Source organism: Neoarius graeffei, chromosome 7, assembly GCF_027579695.1.
Source record: "Neoarius graeffei isolate fNeoGra1 chromosome 7, fNeoGra1.pri, whole genome shotgun sequence".
Taxonomy (NCBI): Eukaryota; Metazoa; Chordata; class Actinopteri; order Siluriformes; family Ariidae; genus Neoarius; species Neoarius graeffei.
The window spans coordinates 59,968,675-59,989,696 of record NC_083575.1 but is presented as its reverse complement, the minus strand read 5'-3'; the positions used below and the strand labels follow the sequence as shown (position 1 = coordinate 59,989,696).

Here is a 21,022-nt window from a genome sequence, read left to right as displayed (position 1 = left end):
GTGACCTCCCCGTGGTTGTCGCTAAAACCAGTGATGTTCCATCCCGTCCCGGGTTTTAGTAATTGCCTGAGCCGAGCAGTAATGGCGAAGTACTCAGTATGGAGAAAATGGAGAATGAGTGGAGCAGCCGTCTTATTTCTAAACTGGGTATGGCTGCCATCTTGCCTTTACATGGAAGAAGCGAATGAACAGAGAACTAGGGCTGCGCGGTGCATTTCCAGTGGTATAGAGTGCAGAGCCCACCCTGCTGGAAATGCACAACATACAATTGTGCATTTCCAGCGGGATGGGCTCTGCACTCGACTTTTACGGACTGTCCCATGAAGATGGCATCTGGAGAACAACAAATTCAGGTAAGGTGACTGGCCTTTGTATTTACTCTTCTACACATTATCCATGCACTTGCAGAGCCAGGGACACTTCGTTTTGTTTGTAGGAACCCTCTACTCACTTCCACAGAACTGTCATGTTTTGAGCTTTGCAATGGTTTTAAAACTAGTGTTTTGTATCGGCAAAAAGACATGCCCCGCACACTGCTGTGTTGGCGCTTTCCGGTTGAAGTCGCAAAAAACTAGTTCTCAAAACACATCTGATTGACGCGATTGTGGTAGCAACTCAACATATGCACTCCCAATAATGCAAAAATAGACCTAGAAAGCATTTCACTCCGGAATATTCCTTTAAGTTACCGGTATAAGATTATTTAATTTGCTTCAGAATGTGATTGTCTCAGTTCATCTGATTATTTAAATTAGCCTTTTACATTTTATCAGTGAAAATGCATGCATGTTGCATAAGTTATAACACCTATCCTGTTTTAAGGAGAGTCAACCCACAATCAATGAAGTCAAATCAGTCTTAGTTGAGCAAGTCGGTAACGGGATTTTTTACTTTCACCATAAGTGTGTGAGAGACTTCAGTCTATAGCTGTAAAAGGCCTTGGCCTTAAAACCAGTTCCTGCTGTGACGTCACGCACTCCGGGCTGGCTGGCTCAGCTCAAATGCCAACTTTGTGGTCGATTTTAACTCAGAAATATATATTTTTTTAAATTCCCATTTATGCAGCATACAAGAGTCAAGGATGGAGATACTATCCACTCAGAAATTTATTTAAAAATAAAAAGGTTCTGAGTATCTCCTTTAAAAATGGCTGCTACTTTAGACAGCTGTGTGATGCATTTTTGTCCATTTTAATAGAGGACAGTTCTGCACAGGCTCTCGACTGTACACTTTCCTCATGTTGCACTTTGTAAATATCAAAACTAATTTCTATTCATCACTCCATCTCAGTGTTTCCCCCAGCACTTTCCAGGCAAGGCGGCCGCCCTGGGTAACTCGACCGCCCGCCCTAGCAAGGTTCCAAGAAAAAAAAAAAATGCGTCCAAAAAAAAAAAAAAAAAAAACCGAAGTGGTAATGCATTTCAGCGCAGGGACTGACAGCTAGACTAAACTGCGGCACCTAGTGGTTGGATATATTACTACGCCATATGTCCTCGAGGCCATATTTACAAACATTTTAATTTTAAATTCAACGGTTCAGCGGGAAAGTCGAGACGTTGCCATTATCGTCGGTGGAATAGGAAGGTAAGTTGTATTTGTAACTGCTCATCTAAACGGTGCATTTGCACTGTTACAGTGAAATTTAATTTTCATGTACTAATATAAGTAAGATAATATAATATAATTATATAGCCTAATGCTATATAATGTTCATGTGCTAATATAAGTAGGCCTAATATAAATGTATTAAGGTAGGCAATACAAATTATGGCTGTAGGCTACATTCGTGGGAGCCTTCCGTTATTTTTGTTGGTCCACCCAGCGAGATTACTCTCGTTGGGTCCACCGGAGGAAAACAGGGAATGGTCACGCAACTTTTTTTGTGGAAGGAAGGGGCAGCTATTTAGTCTGGATGTTATGAGAGAGGGTCATGCATTTTCCTCCTCAACAAAAGGGGAGGGTAATCATAGGCTAGATGGCAAAGCCATACATTTTTCGCCGTTGCACACCAACATTCCTCTGATGGGCCGTAAATAAATAATAGTTAAAAAAAAAAAAAAAACGATCTGTCCCAATGATTGCATGATTGACGCTGACTTGTTGCTTCCTTTCTTGCGTGCAGTAAATGGCAGGGAAACAACAAAAAATATCGGGCTTCTTTCAGCCGAGGAGTCGCTCGACTTCACCCACTCAATCGGACTGTGCTCAGTCACCACTGGAGTCCCAGCCCCAAGCATCAAAGCACCGGGGTAGTGGGTGGAACCCAGAGTGGGCTGCTGTACTGAGAGCACTTTTATTGGCCAGGAAACCATTTTACCTCAGTTTTTGTAAGTAGTTGTGACATTTAATTTCAATAAATACCTATTTTACAGTTCTACACAGCTTTGTTATTATTGTAGTACTACTACCCCCCCCTCCCCCCGGACTATCTGTGCAACGTGTGACGCGTTACGGCCCGACAACCCCCCCCCCCGGACCACTATCCGTGCCGCGCGTGATGCCCACCACCTTGACTAAGCAATTTTCTGCGGGAAACACTGCATCTGTATGCTCATGCATCATATGCATCTTGCCTTTTTTTTTTTTAAATTGCAAATCCTTCCTGCTAATATTTAGCCTGTACATATCATCCAAATTTTAGATACCCCCCCACTGAACACATCTTGGCCCTCCTATTTCTTGCTCACTCTGCACTGGTTAAAAGCAAAAATCACCACTGTACTACTACGGTACTTTGTGCAATGACAGTGGGTCATGCAGTATCAAAGCACATCTGTTTGAAATCTCTGCAGGACTTAAAATATTGTTCATCAAACTGCTTTATGACTCAACATTTAAACTTGCCTTTTACACAGATCCAAGCTTCCTATACAACACACACAAACCCTACAGTTCAGACACCGAATGGGTCTTGGCTGATTAACCACATTCCAGGTTAGCGCAAGTATAAATGAGCCTTCACCCAACTATCACCTTAAGATGCATTTAAATCTTAGTAGTTAACGAATTACAACCCCATGATGACCTGGCGACTTGTCCAGGGTGTACCCCGCCTCTCACCCACAGTCGGCTGGGATAGGCTCCAGCTTGCCTGCGACCCTGTACAGGATAAGCAGCTACAGATAATGGATGAATAGTTAACGAACTATGATAAATTTAGAGCTAGAGTACAGATGAAAAACCTGTTAAAAAAATGGGTTATTTTTAGATTTCAAACATACATCACAAAAATAAACAGCAATGTTTCTAGAACAGCAAAACAGTTACACAATGAAAAGGAGCTGATTAATGGCCTAAATAAGGAATAAAACCTGGCAAGGCATGCTGTTCTAGGAAAGTAATCAACAACTGGGTGGTCTTATGTAGCTGTGATCACCCTGAAGATCAAGATTTTCCTATAATAGAACATCCTGAAGCGTTTTATTCTTCTTATAGCACAATGCCGATGATCTGAATTTCTAATTTAGTCATGAAAGTGTTCCGGAATTCTAGATTTTCCACCCGTTTTTTTTCTGCCAATGACCCGGAAATCCAGATATTTGACAAAACTCTTGAAAATCTCCGGTTTTTCGAATGGAGAAATTTATTTTTCGTGTTCCTAGACGCAGCGTAATACTTCACATTGTCCTTGCATGGGCGCAGTCCTTAAATAGCCCAAACATAGTTCATTGATTAAAAGACAGGTATTCTTTGTTAACGGTGCACGCGCCAAGGCGCGCCTTCAGGTGCACATGCTAAGGTGCGCAGGACTGACACCGTTCTGCGCAAGCGCAACAATTGCACTAGAAAGCATGTTCAAGCTGCCAGTGTAGCTGCAGTCTTTTTATTTGAGAATTACGAGTATTTTCTCGAGTTAATAATTCACAATGTCAAAACAAGCAAAACTTTCCTCCATTCAACGTGAAGAGAGGTAAGCAAATATATTATTTTCTCCCCATCAAAGTTGCATTTTGTGGTTTCGAAGCTAAGTTTTAGTGCCGTTTCTAGAACGCATCAAGAAAACATGGAAGAAACAGCAATAATGGAAGAGCCGGTTTCTAAGCTGCCTAAAACTAGCAATGATAATTTATTTTTTTGTTACATAATGTACTCAGGCAGCCAGTCAGTGTGTGACACACACGCACCCCCTACGCCCCTGATTTATATGAGAAATTTGGTATTCATTGGTGTTTAAATTTACAGACAATACGAACTAATGTAAACAATTGGCTTCAACTCGCATAAATAGGAATTGGAAATTTTTAGTTCACTTTAGCTTCTGCAAACACACAACTCTACTAAAAGACTGATAAACGAGGCTCAGTGTCCCCAACATTGAAACCTGAAAGCTTTAGAAACTCTAACAGACCTTTACTTTTTAACAGTACCGTTTTGGGATTTTGCTGAGTTTACCTTCAACTGTCTGATTTTTTTCCCCAAAGTAATGAACTGTATAGGCAGGAAAATCACTGCGTTTTCTAAATGCACTCCTGAAAATTACTCATTAACTAGGAGAATTAAATTTGATATTTTTGACATGTTAATCATTAATGTACATGAAAGAAAAGGGCTTAAAAGTTATAACTTGTTTTAGTGAAAATAAGTACTAAAATGCACTAGAATGCAGGGTTTTGTGTTATTAAAATATTTTCGGGGTACGTTGCCGCCCCCAAATCTTAGTTTAAGTTCAGGGTTTTTTTCTTTGCTCCACTTTCATCTCTATTTTATACCAGATGCCTTTCCTGATGCAACCCTCCCCGGTGTAGACTTGTGCAACCCCAGTGGCTGGGTATTTTTACCTAACCTGCATGTCTTTGGACTGTGGGGGAAACCGGAACACCCAGAGGAAACCCACGCAGACATGGGGACAACATGCAAACTCCACACAGAAAGGCCCCCGTCGGCCACTGGGCTCGAACCCAGGACCTTCTTGCTGTGAGGCGACAGTGCCAAGCACTACACCACCATGCTGCCCTCAGTATTACAGAATCTGTGTAAAAATGGGCTTCTGGTAGTTCTTGTTCTACAGGCACATTCACATGGTGAAGAACCGGGTTTGTTTGGGTGTTCAGGTGCGCATGAGCCAAGCAGAAGGTTCCGACACCTTTATAGTGACTCAGCAACATAATACAGTAAGCCTGATTTTGGTTCCAATCTATGACTACCTTAAAAGCTGTTTTACCACAGCACTGATGACCTCTCGATTCTGATTGGTCAGAGGGTGTTGATTAATTTATGAGAGCAGCACAATATTAACGGACTTGTCCTAATACCTTATTTCTATAGTAACAACACAAGGGCTTGTATAATGGAGGCTTACATAATTCATAGCTAAAAATAAGCAGATTTAAAAAAAAAAAAAAAAAAAAAGTTATATAACAGCAAAACACTGCACTTGCAAAGCTTTCTGTAAGGAGACTTAACGTTTTATGGAAGGTGATTTGATTTTTGCAATTTCTTACTTTTGCTTCAAGCTGCTTATTTTAATTAGTTTTAAGAGATTACACCGGTGAGGGAAAGGCTGTTTATAACTGACTTTTGGACATTCTGAAACATGACAAAAAAAAAAATGAAAGTATGGCTTGGTGTTCATTAAATAAATAGAGATGAAAGTGGAGCAAAGGAAAAAAACCCTGAAATGCGGGGGCGGCAACGTCCCCCGAAAATATTTTAACATCATAACACGCAAAACCCTGCATTCTAGTGCATTTTAGTACTTATTTTCACTAAAACAAGTTATAACTTTTAAGCCTTTTTCTTTTATGTACATTATGATTAACATGTCAAAAATATCAAATTTAATTCCCCTAGTTAATGAATAATTTTCAGGAGTGCATTTAGAAAACGCAACGATTTTCCTGCCTATACAGTTCATTACTTTGGAAAATTAAAAAAAAAATCAAAAAAAAAAAATCAGACAGTTGAAGGTAAACTCGGTAAAATCCCAGAACAGTACTGTTAAAAAGTAAAGGTCTGTTAGAGTTTCTAAAGCTTTCAGGTTTCAATGTTGGGGACACTGAGCCTCGTTTATCAGTCTTTTAGTAGAGTTGTGTGTTTGCAGAAGCTAAAGTGAACTAAAAGTTTCCAATTCAGATATATGCAAGTTGAAGCCAATTGTTTACATTAGTTCGTATTGTCTGTAAATTTAAACACACCAATGAATACCAAATTTCTCATATAAATCAGGGGCGTGGGGGGTGCGTGTGTGTCACACACTGACTGGCTGCCTGAGTACATTATGTAACAAAAATAAATTACCACTGCTAGTTTTAGGCAGCTTAGAAACCAGCTCTTCCATTATTGCTGTTTCTTCCACATTTTCTTGATGTGTTCTAGAAACGGCACTAAAACTTGGCTTCGAAACCACAAAATGCAACTTATATATAAAGCTTACCTCTCTTCACATTGAAAGGAGGAAAGTTTTGCTTGTTTTGACATGGTGAATTATTAACACGAGAAAATACTCGTAATTCGCAACTAAAAAGACTGCAGCTACACTGGCAGCTTGAACATGCTTTCTAGTGCAACTGTGTTGCGCTTGCGCAGAACGGTGTCAGTCCTGCGCACCTTAGCATGTGCACCTGAAGGCGCGCCTAACAAGCTCCGGCACACGCGCCATTAACAAAGAATACCTGTCTTTAATCAATGAACTATGTTTGGGCTATTTAAGGACTGCGCCCATGCAAGGATGATGTGAAATATTACGCCGCGTCTAGGAACACAAAAAATCCAAAAATAAATTTCCCCATTCGGAAAACCAGAGATTTTCAAGAGTTTTGTCAAATATCCGGATTTCCGGGTATTTCGTCATTAGCGGGAAAAATCCGGAGGAATTTTCATGAAAATCTGGAACACTTTCATGACTAATAAAACCTATGCCAAATTAAACATGCAGAACAGATCTGCTATGGCAACCCCTAACAGGAGCAGCTGAAAGAAAGATTCTGTAATATTGGTATAAAGAAGGCACCGCAAAACACCAGCTTTAGCGTAATCAGCAATGTGCCTGACTTATAGTAAAGTAAATAAAGGCAGCATAAAGCTGCACCAGTGTGCGTTTTTAATATTTCATCTATGCGTCAGAAATACGAACACCAACATCGCCTTCAGAACAGCGTGTGAACAGAGTTTTGAGGTGCTTTTGTTAGCCGTGCACATTTATAGACCCCTTCGCAGTAAACGTCATTCATACGCAAGAGGAAATTGCGCACGCAGCCTGGACCCAAAAAAAGACTCAGCGACGGTAGAGACGAAAAGAAATATTTGGAAGAAATGCCTAGTTGTTGTGTTGTCGGGTGTCAGAATCGTAGCACTGATGGGGTTAAAATGTACAGAATTCCAGCAGGATCTCACCCATTTAAAAAAAAAAAAAAAAAAAAAAATTTTTTCCGCCGACGTCTATGGCTACAGGCCATCAAACGTGTAGACTGGGATGAAAGCACCATCAAAAATGCGCGGGTTTGCAGCGCCCACTTCATCACAGGTAAGATCAGGCTATTTATTAAATCTTTTTTATTCTTTCTAGTCTTCGTTTATTGATGTAGCAAAATACTTTGGTAACGTTTGTCTGATTAGCTGGGTCATAGTTACACAATGTAATGAATATTGTTAGCATGTTAACTTAGCTTTGCATGCAATTTTGTTTGTAGGAGAGGTCTCGCTTGACTCAAGCAGTCCAGATTTTGTGCCATCATTATTTGTGTATTCCGAAAATCACAATTTTAAAGCAAGGATGGAAAGGTAAAATTGTGTGTCCTCACTCTAAATGCCAACTTACGTTGACTGCTCTAACCTAGCTCCCGCCCCGTTCAGTTTCATTTCTGGTCTCTGCCTCTCGCTTTTTACGCAGCTCTGATTTCTCTTAGCTGCACTCTTTACACTATCATTCCTTTCATGCCATTACCTCCTGCAAATTGCTGTTTAGTGTTGGGATTTGCTGTTGTAGCTAAAGCCACATTGCCCTCACATCACTGGCATAATTTGATTACAACAAAATGAATATGAATGTCCCATTGTTAATCAAGTTGTAGTCTCGCTGTAACCAGAATGTTGATGGCAGGCTACTTTTGTAAATAAGTTTTTTTTTTTTTTTTTTTTGAGTTTGACATTTTTTGTAAATAGTATGACTGCCTTCAGGTATCAGAGGAAAACTTACTAACATCGTCCGTCCACTCTTTAATTAAATACGGATCCGGTAGGCGATGTCCACTTGTTAGAGTTAACTTATTTATGTAGCATTCTCGATCTTGTAACGACAATTGTTTTGCATAATCTGACAGCTCATAATGCCGGTCTATGGGCAGCGCCATTGTTTCTGAGTCCAGGCTGCGCGCGCATCCTAGCAACGGTCGGTTTGTTTATAAACATGCGAAGGGGTCTATGACATTCTTCAAAAACACAATGTGTGTGTGAGAGTGAATTAATCAGAGTGGAAGGTAACAAGAAAGAGCAGAGTGGAGAACCACGTGTGTGTGTGTGTGGGGGGGGGGTCAGAAACATGTTGGATGAGAAAGTGGAGAAGCAGGAAGTGATCCAAGGCAGGAAGGCATGCAGATCTCAGATTCTGCAGACTGACGAGTTTGGATTCACGCCATATCGGAAAGTAGAACGTCCAGGTCAAGAACGTCACACCCCTGCCTCATTTACACAGGCATCAATTCCAGCTCTGTTACTACCAATCGTTCCAGCTCAGAGGCAGAACATGGACCCCCGTTCCACATTCGGACATTTTACACAGAACGTGCGGCAGAACAAAAGGCGCAAGATAACTGGCAGAATAAAGGCATAAAGCCTTGGACAGGCTGTGCAAAAGGGGTCCTAGACTGAAGATACCAGAAAATAGAAAGAAAACACTGCAGATGAGATGTAGTGAAATATCACCTGGATAGTGAGCCCTGGGGCCATGGAATTCAGATCCTTCTGCAAAGCAGTCTTAAGGTTTTCATCAATTATATCTGCGGCACAAGAGATTATAAACACGAACACAAATTATACACAACTCATCTGAATGCCAGCTGCAATGAACTTAAGGCAAACAGCTTGAACTGGTCCAGGATACACATCATGGCTTGTAGTTTAAATTGTATAAACATTTACTTAGCAAGTAATCAGCAGGATAAACTGTTGGACACTACCGCAGCTTACCAAACAGCTCGATGTAGACTTCTTGTAGTGTGTGAACACTGCAGAACTGATTCAGCTCATGGTGGATTTTGTTGAAGATTAGTGTCTTGTCATAATCTGCAGTATAATTCCTCACAATGTCCACCACTGAAGAAAGCAGAGGTCATGGTCATTTTTTTTTCCTTTAAACAACTTTACTGTATTATTTCCCACTGAATCTGAGGCGTCATTACCTGCTGATGGCACCAACATGTTGACCACCTCAATTCTATCAAAATAGATCATAACCCCACCACTGCAGACAAAAAAAAAAAAACCCTCATGTTAAGAGGATGCAATCATGAAGTACAACCCCGATTCCAAAAAAGTTGGGACAAAGTACAAATTGTACATAAAAACGGAATGCAATGATGTGGAAGTTTCAAAATTCCATATTTTATTCAGAATAGAACATAGATGACATATCAAATGTTTAAACTGAGAAAATGTATCATTTAAAGAGAAAAAATAGGCGATTTTAAATTTCATGACAATAACACATCTCAAAAAAGTTGGGACAAGGCCATGTTTACCACTGTGAGACATCCCCTTTTCTCTTTACAACAGTCTGTAAACGTCTGGGGACTGAGGAGACAAGTTGCTCAAGTTTAGGGATAGGAATGTTAACCCATTCTTGTCTAATGTAGGATTCTAGTTGCTCAACTGTCTTAGGTCTTTTTTTGTCATATCTTCCGTTTTATGATGCGCCAAATGTTTTCTATGGGTGAAAGATCTGGACCGCAGGCTGGCCAGTTCAGTACCCGGACCCTTCTTCTACGCAGCCATGATGCTGTAATTGATGCAGTATGTGGTTTGGCATTGTCATGCTGGAAAATGCAAGGTCTTCCCTGAAAAAGAGACGTCGTCTGGATGGGAGCACATGTTGCTCTAGAACCTGGATATACCTTTCAGCATTGATGGTGTCTTTCCAGATGTGTAAGCTGCCCATGCCACACGCACTAAGGCTACATCCACATGACAACGGCAACGAGATGTTATTTAAAAATATATCGGTCCAAATGGGCAACGATCAGTAAAATATCAGGTCCATATGGCAACGCAACGCTTGCTGAAAACGATGCAATACACATGCCACACCTCTAGGGGCGCTGTAAGACGGTCCCTTCGGAGACACCAGAACAATAGAAGTAGTAAGGACGCATGCGCATAAACTACACTAAGTAACTTTAAAAACGCACATTGATAAAACTTGCTGAATTCGTGCTGAGTTTATCTCAAGAAGAAATATCACAATGGAAAAATAACTTCGTTCCGCCTGAATAAGTTCCAAATCTGTGCTCAAATCAGAATTTAAGGGAGTTGTACTCAATAACGTACAATATGACTCGGGTAGTCAATGACATGGACAGGCTTTAATTTTCAAACAAATTTTGCATACACTGTACACACACAATCTTGCCTATAAATACCCGGGGGAAATGATGGGAAAATTGTCATTATTGAAGATGCCACGCCTAAGCCAAAATCAACGTGAACAGGCCATCGGGATGTTGCGTGCCGGAAGTACACAGACAGAGGTCGCCCGGCACTTCGGTGTTCATCATTCGACCATTTCCCGTTTGAGTCAGCGTTACAGACAGGGAGCACCAGGGATCGTCCACGCCCTGGTCAGCCTCGAGTCACGACGCCAGTTCAGGATCAGCACATCAGGCTAGCTCACCTCCGTGACAGATTCCTGACACCCTCAGTCACTGCTGCTGAGACCCCTGGACGACACAGACCCAGAATCTCCAGCATGACGGTCCGAACATGGACCAACTATCACTTTGAATTTTTTTATTGTGAATTAATTCTTGAGTTTGACAATAAATGTCCTTTATCGATGTTTCAAGATGTGTGTGCATTACATACAATATCATAAATGTCAAATATATGCATGGATCTAAAGTGATATCGTGTTGAATTCCATTGTGCGTTTTTAAAAAGTTACAGTATATTATGCGCGAGACTTCATATTAGCCACAAAGTCAGGAAAATCTGTTCGTAAAATTACATTATAATGACCAAATACAATGAAAAGTATTTTTCCAGTCTCACCTGTGAAAGGTAATCCCATGTGATCTCGTTTGGACGGCAAACCTGTTGGTACAGTTAAACGCAGCTAATCTTTATTCTCCGCTTTGACCTATCCAATATGGCGGCAAGGATGACGTACGATTCTACGTGGAAGGCGGCGTCTTTAATGGTCCGGAATAAATTGAATGATACACGCTAATTTGCTCTTCTACGCCCTTTTTGAGGAATGTATTGTAGGACTTAAACCAACATCTGAAGAGGTGAGATCGCTCCTTTTTTTCCCTATTTTTGCTAGCGGGATTGACTCTGCCCTAAGGGCAGAGTCTCTCTCTCTCACTTTGCACCATTACACAATAAATATTCACAGTGAAAATATTTTGTAAGCGCGTTTCATGAACCAAGTTATAGGATTTGTTGACAACTCGCATCGAGTTCGTTACACCTCTACCTGGCGTGAAGCACACAGTCATGTGGTTGTGACGGCATCGTAAACAAATCCGTTCTACTCATCCAGACGACTTCACAACGGCAACATTGCCAGATCTTTCCACTCTGGAACCCGTTCTCAAAAAGATTGCGTTTTGGGCACCCAAAACGCCGGTGCTGTGTGGACGCCAGGCCTAAACGATAAGCAATTGTATCGGAGTCACCTGAATCCGTTGCCGTGTGGACAGGGCCTAATGCAACCCCATACCATCAGAGATGCAGGCTTCTGAACTGAGCGCTGATAACAACTTGGGTCGTCCTTCTCCTCTTTAGTCCAAATGACACGGCGTCCCTGATTTCCATAAAGAACTTCAAATTTTGATTCGTCTGACCACAGAACAGTTTTCCACTTTGCCACAGTCCATTTTAAATGAGCCTTGGCCCAGAGAAGACGTCTGCGCTTCTGGATCATGTTTAGATACGGCTTCTTCTTTGAACTATAGAGTTTTAGCTGCCAATGGCGGATGGCACGGTGAATTGTGTTCACAGATAATGTTCCCTGGAAATATTCCTGAGCCCATTTTGAGATTTCCAATACAGAAGCATGCCTGTATGTGATGCAGTGCCGTCTAAGGGCCCGAAGATCACGGGCACCCAGTATGGTTTTCTGGCCTTGACCCTTACGCACAGAGATTCTTCCAGATTCTCTGAATCTTTTGATGATATTATGCACTGTAGATGATGATATGTTCAAACTCTTTGCAATTTTACACTGTCGAACTCCTTTCTGATATTGCTCCACTATTTGTCGGCGCAGAATTAGGGGGATTGGTGATCCTCTTCCCATCTTTACTTCTGAGAGCCGCTGCCACTCCAAGATGCTCTTTTTATACCCAGTCATGTTAATGACCTATTGTCAATTGACCTAATGAGTTGCAATTTGATCCTCCAGCTGTTCTTTTTGTACCTTTAACTTTTCCAGCCTCTTATTGCCCCTGTCCCAACTTTGTGATGTGTTGCTGTCATGAAATTTCAAATGAGCCAATATTTGGCATGAAATTTCAAAATGTCTCACTTTCGACAAGTTGTCCATGTTCTATTGTGAATACAATATCAGTTTTTGAGGTTTGTAAATTATTGCATTCCGTTTTTATTTACAATTTGTACTTTGTCCCAACTTTTTTGGAATCGGGGTTGTACAAACTAAACTTTGTTTTACATGGAAGACCGTTGTTTAATATCTTAACTATTACTCAATACTAATGCTTATCAGTGGTTAAAGATTTACCTTGTTCCACAAGGCACATTTTTTATTTCATCCGTTTGCAGCGTGGTCTAAAAACAGAGAACGTCATTAGAAAGGAGCATTGCAGGATTATAAAAACCCTGTGGAAACCAAATAAAATCTTCCATTACTACTTGCATAACCTGCCTCACATATGAAGTTTCTGGTTCGAACAAACAGACAGTACTGCTTTTTAGCCTGTCAATAAGAAACTGAAAGAAGAAGCTCTCGAGAAAATAGGCAGAAAGTCAGGGCTAAAGGTTAAGTATACTACAATACAACAACATCAGACTTAATTACACAAACCACATTGTTACACAGACCTGCACTGATCTGTAGGTGGTGATGAAAGGCAGCATGATGTGATAGCCAGGGCCATTAGGAGTGGTAAGCAAAGCCCCACCCCTGGAAAGGACAAGGAACGTCAAGCTTGGAGTTTCACAGCACGTTTCATTCGTGAGTCAAAGAAATGTACATTTCTAAACACATACCTGTAATAAACTGCTAAATGGCCTTCTTCAATCTTGTGTATGGAGGAGTGAAGCAGAATGGCCATCACAGCAGTGATCGCAGCAACCACTGCCCCAACATGTGCCATTGTCATCCTTCTTCCCAGCCCTCACCTGCTGCAGACCAAGGAACTAAATTATTCTTTCCAAAAACATACTGCTCTGATTCCAAACATCAGTATCAGGGGTCATAGAGGCATTAAACAATTAACTGATATCGGACTGGATATTTACATTACAGGCATTTAGCAGACGCTCTTATCCAGAGCGACAGACAACATGCCCAGGGCAGCCGCTGGGGGGGGGGGGGGGGGGGGGGGGGGGGGGGGGGGGTTAGGTGCCTTGCTCAAGGGCACTTCAGCCATTCCTGCTGGTCCAGGGAATCAAACCGGCAACCTTTTGGTCCCAAAGCTGCTTCTCTAGCCATTAGGCCATGGCTTCCCCCATAAATTTGTATTGAATTTACAAATCCGCTGATGCATATGTAGGAGTGTAACGATACATCGCAATGCAAAAACATGACAAATGTGCATCATGGACATACACGCTACAAAAACATTAAAATTATGCTTATAATCAAATTGCACTGTTTGAACACCAGGGTTAACCTGCACTACCCATAGAGTTAACAGACAGCATGCTGGTTTCATTATCACATTCTTTCATGGAGATCCATTACCAGGAACCATCTGCACTTGTGAAGTGACCAATAGTGCTGGGACATGATGACCAACATGTATGGTTATATGGTTACAGAACCACGTTAACGGTTAACAAGAGCTAGCGCTTTTCAGAAGTCTTCAAAATGCCACAAACCCTACACCAATGCAAGCTACAATGCCCAAGAAAAAGCAGTGGAACTTATTTTAATCAGAAAACAAGCTATGGAGCTCAATCAGGTTAGATACTTGGTATTTCCAATCACGTTTTCAGGAGAAGTTACACAATTAAGATATGGTGAACCTTTTAATATTACTTTTTACAATATTACACCTCTGTTCATAGCCATTTTTAAAGTTTTAGCTTTCTATAAACATCAGCATTGCTGGGTGTTATGATTCAGAAAGAAGTCATTTCAGTCAGCATTTCTTCATTCAAATTTCCCTCAAAATATTTTGCGAACTGAATCAGTCAGTATCGAGACAGGACTACATTAACAGTACTCCGACTGTCCGGGACAACCAAAAGTTTTGTCCAGACAAGTCGAATATGCATCTGCCTCTCTGACAGGATAAGTTGAACATTTGTTGAAAATCATTTTTATAGTAATTATAAAAAAAAAAAAGTTACAGCAATAAAGTGCCAACCAGTTCAGTCATCTCGAGCCAGCTGTGTTCTCATCTCATCTCCTCTAGCCTCTTTATCCTGTTCTACAGGGTTGCAGGCAAGCTGGAGCCTATCCCAGCTGACTACGGGCGAAAGGCGGGGTACACCCTGGACAAGTTGCCAGGTCATCACATCACACGGAAACCGGAGCACCCGGAGGAAACCCACGCGGACACGGGGAGAACATGCAAACTCCGCACAGAAAGGCCCTCGCCGGCCACGGGGCTCGAACCTGGACCTTCTCACTGTGGGGCGACAGCGCTAACCACTACATCAGTCATTGTATTTTTCTTTTGTATGGTGCACGTTAACCATGATAAATATCAAAATTATACATATATGATACTTTCCATGGAACAAAAACCATGTATTCTATTCCCTTCTAGTAGGTTTCATTCATTTGGTTTGATAACGTGCAATATTGTTAGCATCTCTTATCCTAAGTATAAGACATCACTGTACCTGATTGAGAACAAGCATTCAATATGGTTTACGGTACTGCATGGCTGTCAAGACATCATGACGTTACAAGTCGGTGCTGATGCGAATCTCTCATATCATCTCTAGCCGCTTTATCCTGTTCTACAGGGTTGCAGGCAAGCTGGAGCCTATCCCAGCTGACTACGGGCGAAAGGCGGGGTACACCCTGGACAAGTCGCCAGGTCATCACAGGGCTGACACAGACACAGACAACCATTCACACTCACATTCACACCTACGGTCAATTTAGAGTCACCAGTTAACCTAACCTGCATGTCTTTGGACTGTGGGGGAAACCGGAGCACCCGGAGGAAACCCACGCGGACACGGGGAGAACATGCAAACTCCACACAGAAAGGCCCTCGCCGGCCCCGGGGCTCGAACCCGGACCTTCTTGCTGTGAGGCGACAGCGCTAACCACCACACCACCGTGCCGCCCTGATGCAAATATCCAATGAGAAAAAAAGTTTTATGCTGCACATGCACAAAAGCATTTCTTTGTTCGTCGAGAAAGACATGCAACACCCGAAAGGCTACCAAAACTTTGGCCTGCATATTTACAAGCAGGCGGCATGGTGGTGTAGTGGTTAATGCTGTCGCCTCACAGCAAATAGGTCCGGGTTCGAGCCGCCTGACCAACGAGGGCCTTTCTGTGTGGAGTTTGCATGTTCTCCCCGTGTCCACGTGGGTTTCCTCCAGGTGCTCCGGTTTCCCCCACACACTGTAAAAAAAAAAATAGTTGAGAATACTTGAAATTTCAAGGCAACCGTCTGCATTAAGAATTTTATGTTTTGCCAACGATGTGCCCATGATAATCCAAACTATGATAACACTGTTATCTTTATTAAGAATTCTTAATTAAGTCAATTTTCAATTCCTCATTCTGCCAACATAGATTTCTCTTTTTGCTGAACAGTGGCATTCACAGTAGTGCAAAAAGGCAATTGAGATTATCACAATTTTTTTTTTTTTTAGATTTTTTTGGGGCTTTTTTCACCTCTATTTGGATAGGACAGTGTAGAGACAGGAAATGAGCGGGAGAGAGAGAGGCAGGAAGGGAAATGACCTCGGGTCGGAACCAAACCCGGGTCCCCGGATTTATGGTATGGCGCCTTATCCACCTGAGCCATGACGCCCGAGGTTATCACAATTTATCATTAAACTATACATGCCTTTTTTCATTGTTCTACACAATTACAAAAATTTTTAAAACCCATGTCGCGGGTATGGCATCGTGGCTCAGGTGGATAAGGCGCCATACCATAAATCCGGGGACCCAGGTTCGATTCCGACCCAAGGTCATTTCCCGATCCCTCCCCGTCCCGCTCATTTCCTGTCTCTACACTGTCCTATCCAAATAAAGGTGAAAAAAGCCCCCCCAAAAAGTCTGATAACCTCAATTGCCTTTTTGTACTACTGTGAATGCCACTGTTCAGCAAAAAGAGAAATCTATGTTGGCAGAATGAGGAATTGAAAATTGACTTAATTAAGAATTCTTAATAAAGATAACAGTTTTATCATGGGCACATCATTGGCAAAACATAAAATTCTTAATGCAGACTGTTGCCTTGAAATTTCAAGCATTCTCAACTATTCTTTTTTTACAGTGCAGTCCAAAGACATGCAGGTTAGGTTAACTGGTGACTCTAAATTGACCGTCGGTGTGAATGTGAGTGTGAATGGTTGTCTGTGTCTATGTGTCAGCCCTGTGATGACCTGGCGACTTGTCCAGGGTGTACCCCGCCTTTCGCCCGCAGTCAGCTGGGATAGGCTCCAGCTTGCCTGCGACCCTGTAGAACAGGATAAAGTGGCTACAGATAACAAGATATGATAAAACATTTATCTGATTTTACAAGTAAGGTGAGAGAGAAACAGCACTTCGATTCTCCTGCGTGTCCTGGATATATAGTGAACTGACCAAAAAAAAAAAGGTTCTTTGAATCTTTGAACACAAGCCAATATTATTTAAATATTTCAGGGGAATTTTACAACCGTGCCAAACTCACTTACGCTTTGGTTTTATTCACAGCAAGAGTCCATGACCCTTATCACATTCATCTTGTTTGTCAGTTTCATTTCTTAAATTAACATGTACTTCAAGTTTCACTGGATTTAAAAAAAAAAAAAAAAAGATAGATTTGACCATTTCCTGCAGAAGCTTTGAATTTGGGTGAGTGACAACTGCAGATCAGGTACAGGTTATAACACACGCACCATAATGGGACATTGGTTAGGTTTTGTTTAGTGTCACAGTTAAAGTTTTAGTTGGAAAAAAAAAGGAGAAATCATGAAAGCATAATGATCATAGCTATACCTTCTTTCTGATAAACTTTATTAACCACTTTCCTTTCATTGAACTAGTAAATACATAGTAATAAAAAGGTTATGTCAGGAGAAGTGAAAACTCTTGCTGCTTGCCCAAATGGACACGTCGAGCCCTGGAGCTCAGTCAGTCAATCATTTCCCCAAGGTTAGAGACTCTAATCAATAAGCAATACTGGACAACGTGCAATATAAAGTGCAATATCTCTCCTGCTGGCCCTTTTTTTTTGTACAGGAGGACAGAGGACAGGAAGAAGCAGTAGCCTAGCCTAACAATAAGCAATACTGGACAATGTGCAATAGCTCTCCTGCTGGCCCCTCCCCCCTTCCTCATAGCTTATTCTTTTTATATTTGTATGTAAATAATTTAAATTTATCTAGAAGCTTTTTTTCTCTATTTTCTATTCTCCATTTATCCTGTAACAATGCTGCTGGAATCTTAATTTCCATGAAGGAACCCGCCCAAAGGGATCAATAAAGTTCTATCTAATCAATAACATTTTCAGGAGAGTTTCTCTCATCTCATTATCTCTAGCCGCTTTATCCTGTCCTACAGGGTCGCAGGCAAGCTGGAGCCTATCCCAGCTGACTACAGGCGAAAGGCAGGGTACACCCTGGACAAGTCACCAGGTCATCACAGGGCTGACACACAGACAACCATTCACACCTACGGTCAATTTAGAGTCACCAGTTAACCTAACCTGCATGTCTTTGGACTGTGGGGGAAACCGGAGCACCCGGAGGAAACCCACGCGGACACGGGGAGAACATGCAAACTCCGCACAGAAAGGCCCTCGCCGGCCCCGGGGCTTGAACCCGGACCTTCTTGCTGTGAGGCGACAGCGCTAACCACTACACCGCCGTGCCGCCTAGGAGAGTTTATACAATTATTTATTTTACCATATGGTGAACCTTTACATTGTGTTTACAATAATTACACCTCTGTTCATAGCTATTTTTACACTTACACTACCGTTCAAAAGTTTGGGGTCACTTTGAAATGTCCTTATTTTTGAAAGAAAAGCACTGTTCTTTTCAATGAAGATCACTTTAAACTAATCAGAAATCCACTCTATACATTGCTAATGTGGTAAATGACTATTCCAGCTGCAAATGTCTGGTTTTTGGTGCAATATCTCCATAGGTGTATAGAGGCCCATTTCCAGCAACTCTCACTCCAGTGTTCTAATGGTACAATGTGTTTGCTCATTGCCTCAGAAGGCTAATGGATGATTAGAAAACCCTTGTACAATCATGTTAGCACAGCTGAAAACAGTTGAGCTCTTTAGAGAAGCTATAAAACTGACCTTCCTTTGAGCAGATTGAGTTTCTGGAGCATCACATTTGTGGGGTCGATTAAATGCTCAAAATGGCCAGAAAAATGCCTTGACTATGTTTTCTATTCATTTTACAACTTATGGTGGTAAATAAAAGTGTGACTTTTCATGGAAAACACAAAATTGTCTGGGTGACCCCAAACTTTTGAACGGTAGTGTATTTAGCATTACAGAGGGAAAAAAAAATGCACATTGTGTTTATGATTCAGGAAAAAAAAAAAAAGTCATTTCAGTCAGTCAGTGGTTTTCTTCATTCAAAATATTCTGCTAATCAAATCAAAAAAGTTATAAAAGGTCAGTATGGAGACCGGAGTGCATCATTACACCACATGCCAGGACAGTGTAGAAAGATTATGCATGGGAAAGCAGGATACGAGTTCCCTTCCCCCATAACTTAGCACACAAGCTTCTATAGGAGTGATGTCTGTCTAATATCATAAATGGCCAAACTGGGATCAGTGCATCATAACTATCCATAAAAGGACTCAAAAACCAGCAGAACTTCAGGGTCCTGCTTGATATCTAACAGAAAAACAACATTTCCATTAGAGACAGAAGAGAAATACTTTACAATCCCTCAGTCTGAAACAGCTCATCAAATAAAGCAAAAATCACTTCTCACAAGTCCTTATTAATACTAAATGAAAGCATGTAGGCGGTTAGGCATGAAGAGTACACACCCGGTCATTCGGCCTGGCTCAGCTTTATCTGATCCCTGCAGAACTTTATCGGCCAGCAGCTGCAGTGATCGGAGTCGCTGTGTAAACCTTCTCTTACATTACACTGACGGACACAGAGAGAGAGAGAGAGAGAGAGAGAGAGAGAATCTCCCTATCGGGCTTTAATGGCGTGCAGGAGCGACACCCAGTGCTATATTTGGTCAAGGAAAACCATACAGCTTTCTGTCTGGTCAATCTCTTCACAGTGACAGAGTAAACACAATGCCCACTAAATAGCCAGTCAGCTCAGATTACTTCCTGCCTCTAGCCGAGTAATTAGCAACTAGCTACTATGGTCACACGCACAGTATTAGCTCGGAGGATTAGTGCTTAAACGGGGGATATTATTCACTCACTGTGGGTGTGTGAAAGCAAAGTGCAGTTAAAACACGTCTATAAACTCCAGCACAATGTCCGAAATGACAGCGTCCAGGCGAGCGACAAAACACCCTGAACGCAAACAGCTAGCAGCTAATCGTTAGCTTCCCTGCCTACACTCTAATCACATAAGCTGTCTAATCCAAATCAGGACCGAACCCGTTTCTATTAAATGCCGTTTACAAGCTAAAGCTCTCAGTAGAACAGAATTTACCGGTCATTCACCAGTCAAGGAACAGCGAAGCGCGTTTCACTTGAGCTGCAATGCACTCATCTTTCTTCCAACCGTCGCGCCTCACCTGTGAAGCCACATCAACAACTCAGCCAGCAAGATCGGCCGAGCTTCAAATTAATAGTCCTACAACGTGACGTTAAAGTACGGAGCCTCCTAAGGGTCATGATGAGGATTTCTCCAGCGCAAAAGTATTGCAAAGAGCTTGAGCTTCTTTCAGGGCCGCTCACACTCGAAGTGATTTGGCGTCCTGTAAGGATTGGAACTACTAGTTCTCAGATTGTGACCAAGCACACACACACATACACACATTAAATACGAGTTTCTTTTTTTTCCAAAATTAAAATTTTGATTTCTTTCTCAATAATAAACTTGGCGGCGGCGGCACGGTGGTGTAGTGGTTAGCGCTGTCGCCTCACAGCAAGAAGGTCCGGGTTCAAGCCCCGTGGCCGGCGAGGGCCTTTCTGTGTGGAGTTTGCATGTTCTCCCCGTGTCCGCGTGGGTTTCCTCCGGGTGCTCCGGTTTCCCCCACAGTCCAAAGACATGCAGGTTAGGTTAACTGGTGACTCTAAATTGACCGTAGGTGTGAATGTGAGTGTGAATGGTTGTCTATGTCTATGTGTTAGCCCTGTGATGACCTGGCGACTTGTCCAGGGTGTACCCCGCCTTTCGCCCGTAGTCAGCTGGGATAGGCTCCAGCTTGCCTGCGACCCTGTAGAAGGATAAAGCGGCTAGAGATAATGAGATGAGATGAGAAACTTGGCGGCGGCGGCACGGTGGTGTAGTGGTTAGCGCTGTCACCTCACAGCAAGAAGGTCCGGGTTCGAGCC

At 42.0% G+C, this 21,022-nt stretch overlaps 1 protein-coding gene across 5 annotated transcripts in view; it reads right to left on the bottom strand.

The window, feature by feature from the left end:
- Positions 1-20,284, bottom strand: part of erlin1 (ER lipid raft associated 1) — a 28,214-nt gene extending 7,930 nt beyond the window's left edge. Inside the window, exons 1-7 of one of the 5 annotated variants that reach the window (XM_060926129.1) lie at positions 20,175-20,284; positions 13,381-13,515; positions 13,213-13,294; positions 12,893-12,939; positions 9,336-9,397; positions 9,124-9,249; positions 8,860-8,933 (exon numbers count right to left, since the gene is read on the bottom strand). In XM_060926129.1, coding sequence (XP_060782112.1) covers positions 8,860-8,933; positions 9,124-9,249; positions 9,336-9,397; positions 12,893-12,939; positions 13,213-13,294; positions 13,381-13,493 — 504 coding nt within the window. In that variant the 5' untranslated portion in view covers positions 13,494-13,515; positions 20,175-20,284. Of the gene's footprint in view, positions 1-8,859; positions 8,934-9,123; positions 9,250-9,335; positions 9,398-12,892; positions 12,940-13,212; positions 13,295-13,380; positions 13,516-19,543; positions 20,140-20,174 lie in introns of those variants that run through there. The other 4 variants (XM_060926130.1, XM_060926131.1, XM_060926132.1 and 1 more) reach the window with 4 other exon arrangements.
- Between the last annotated feature and the right edge of the window lie 738 nt (positions 20,285-21,022).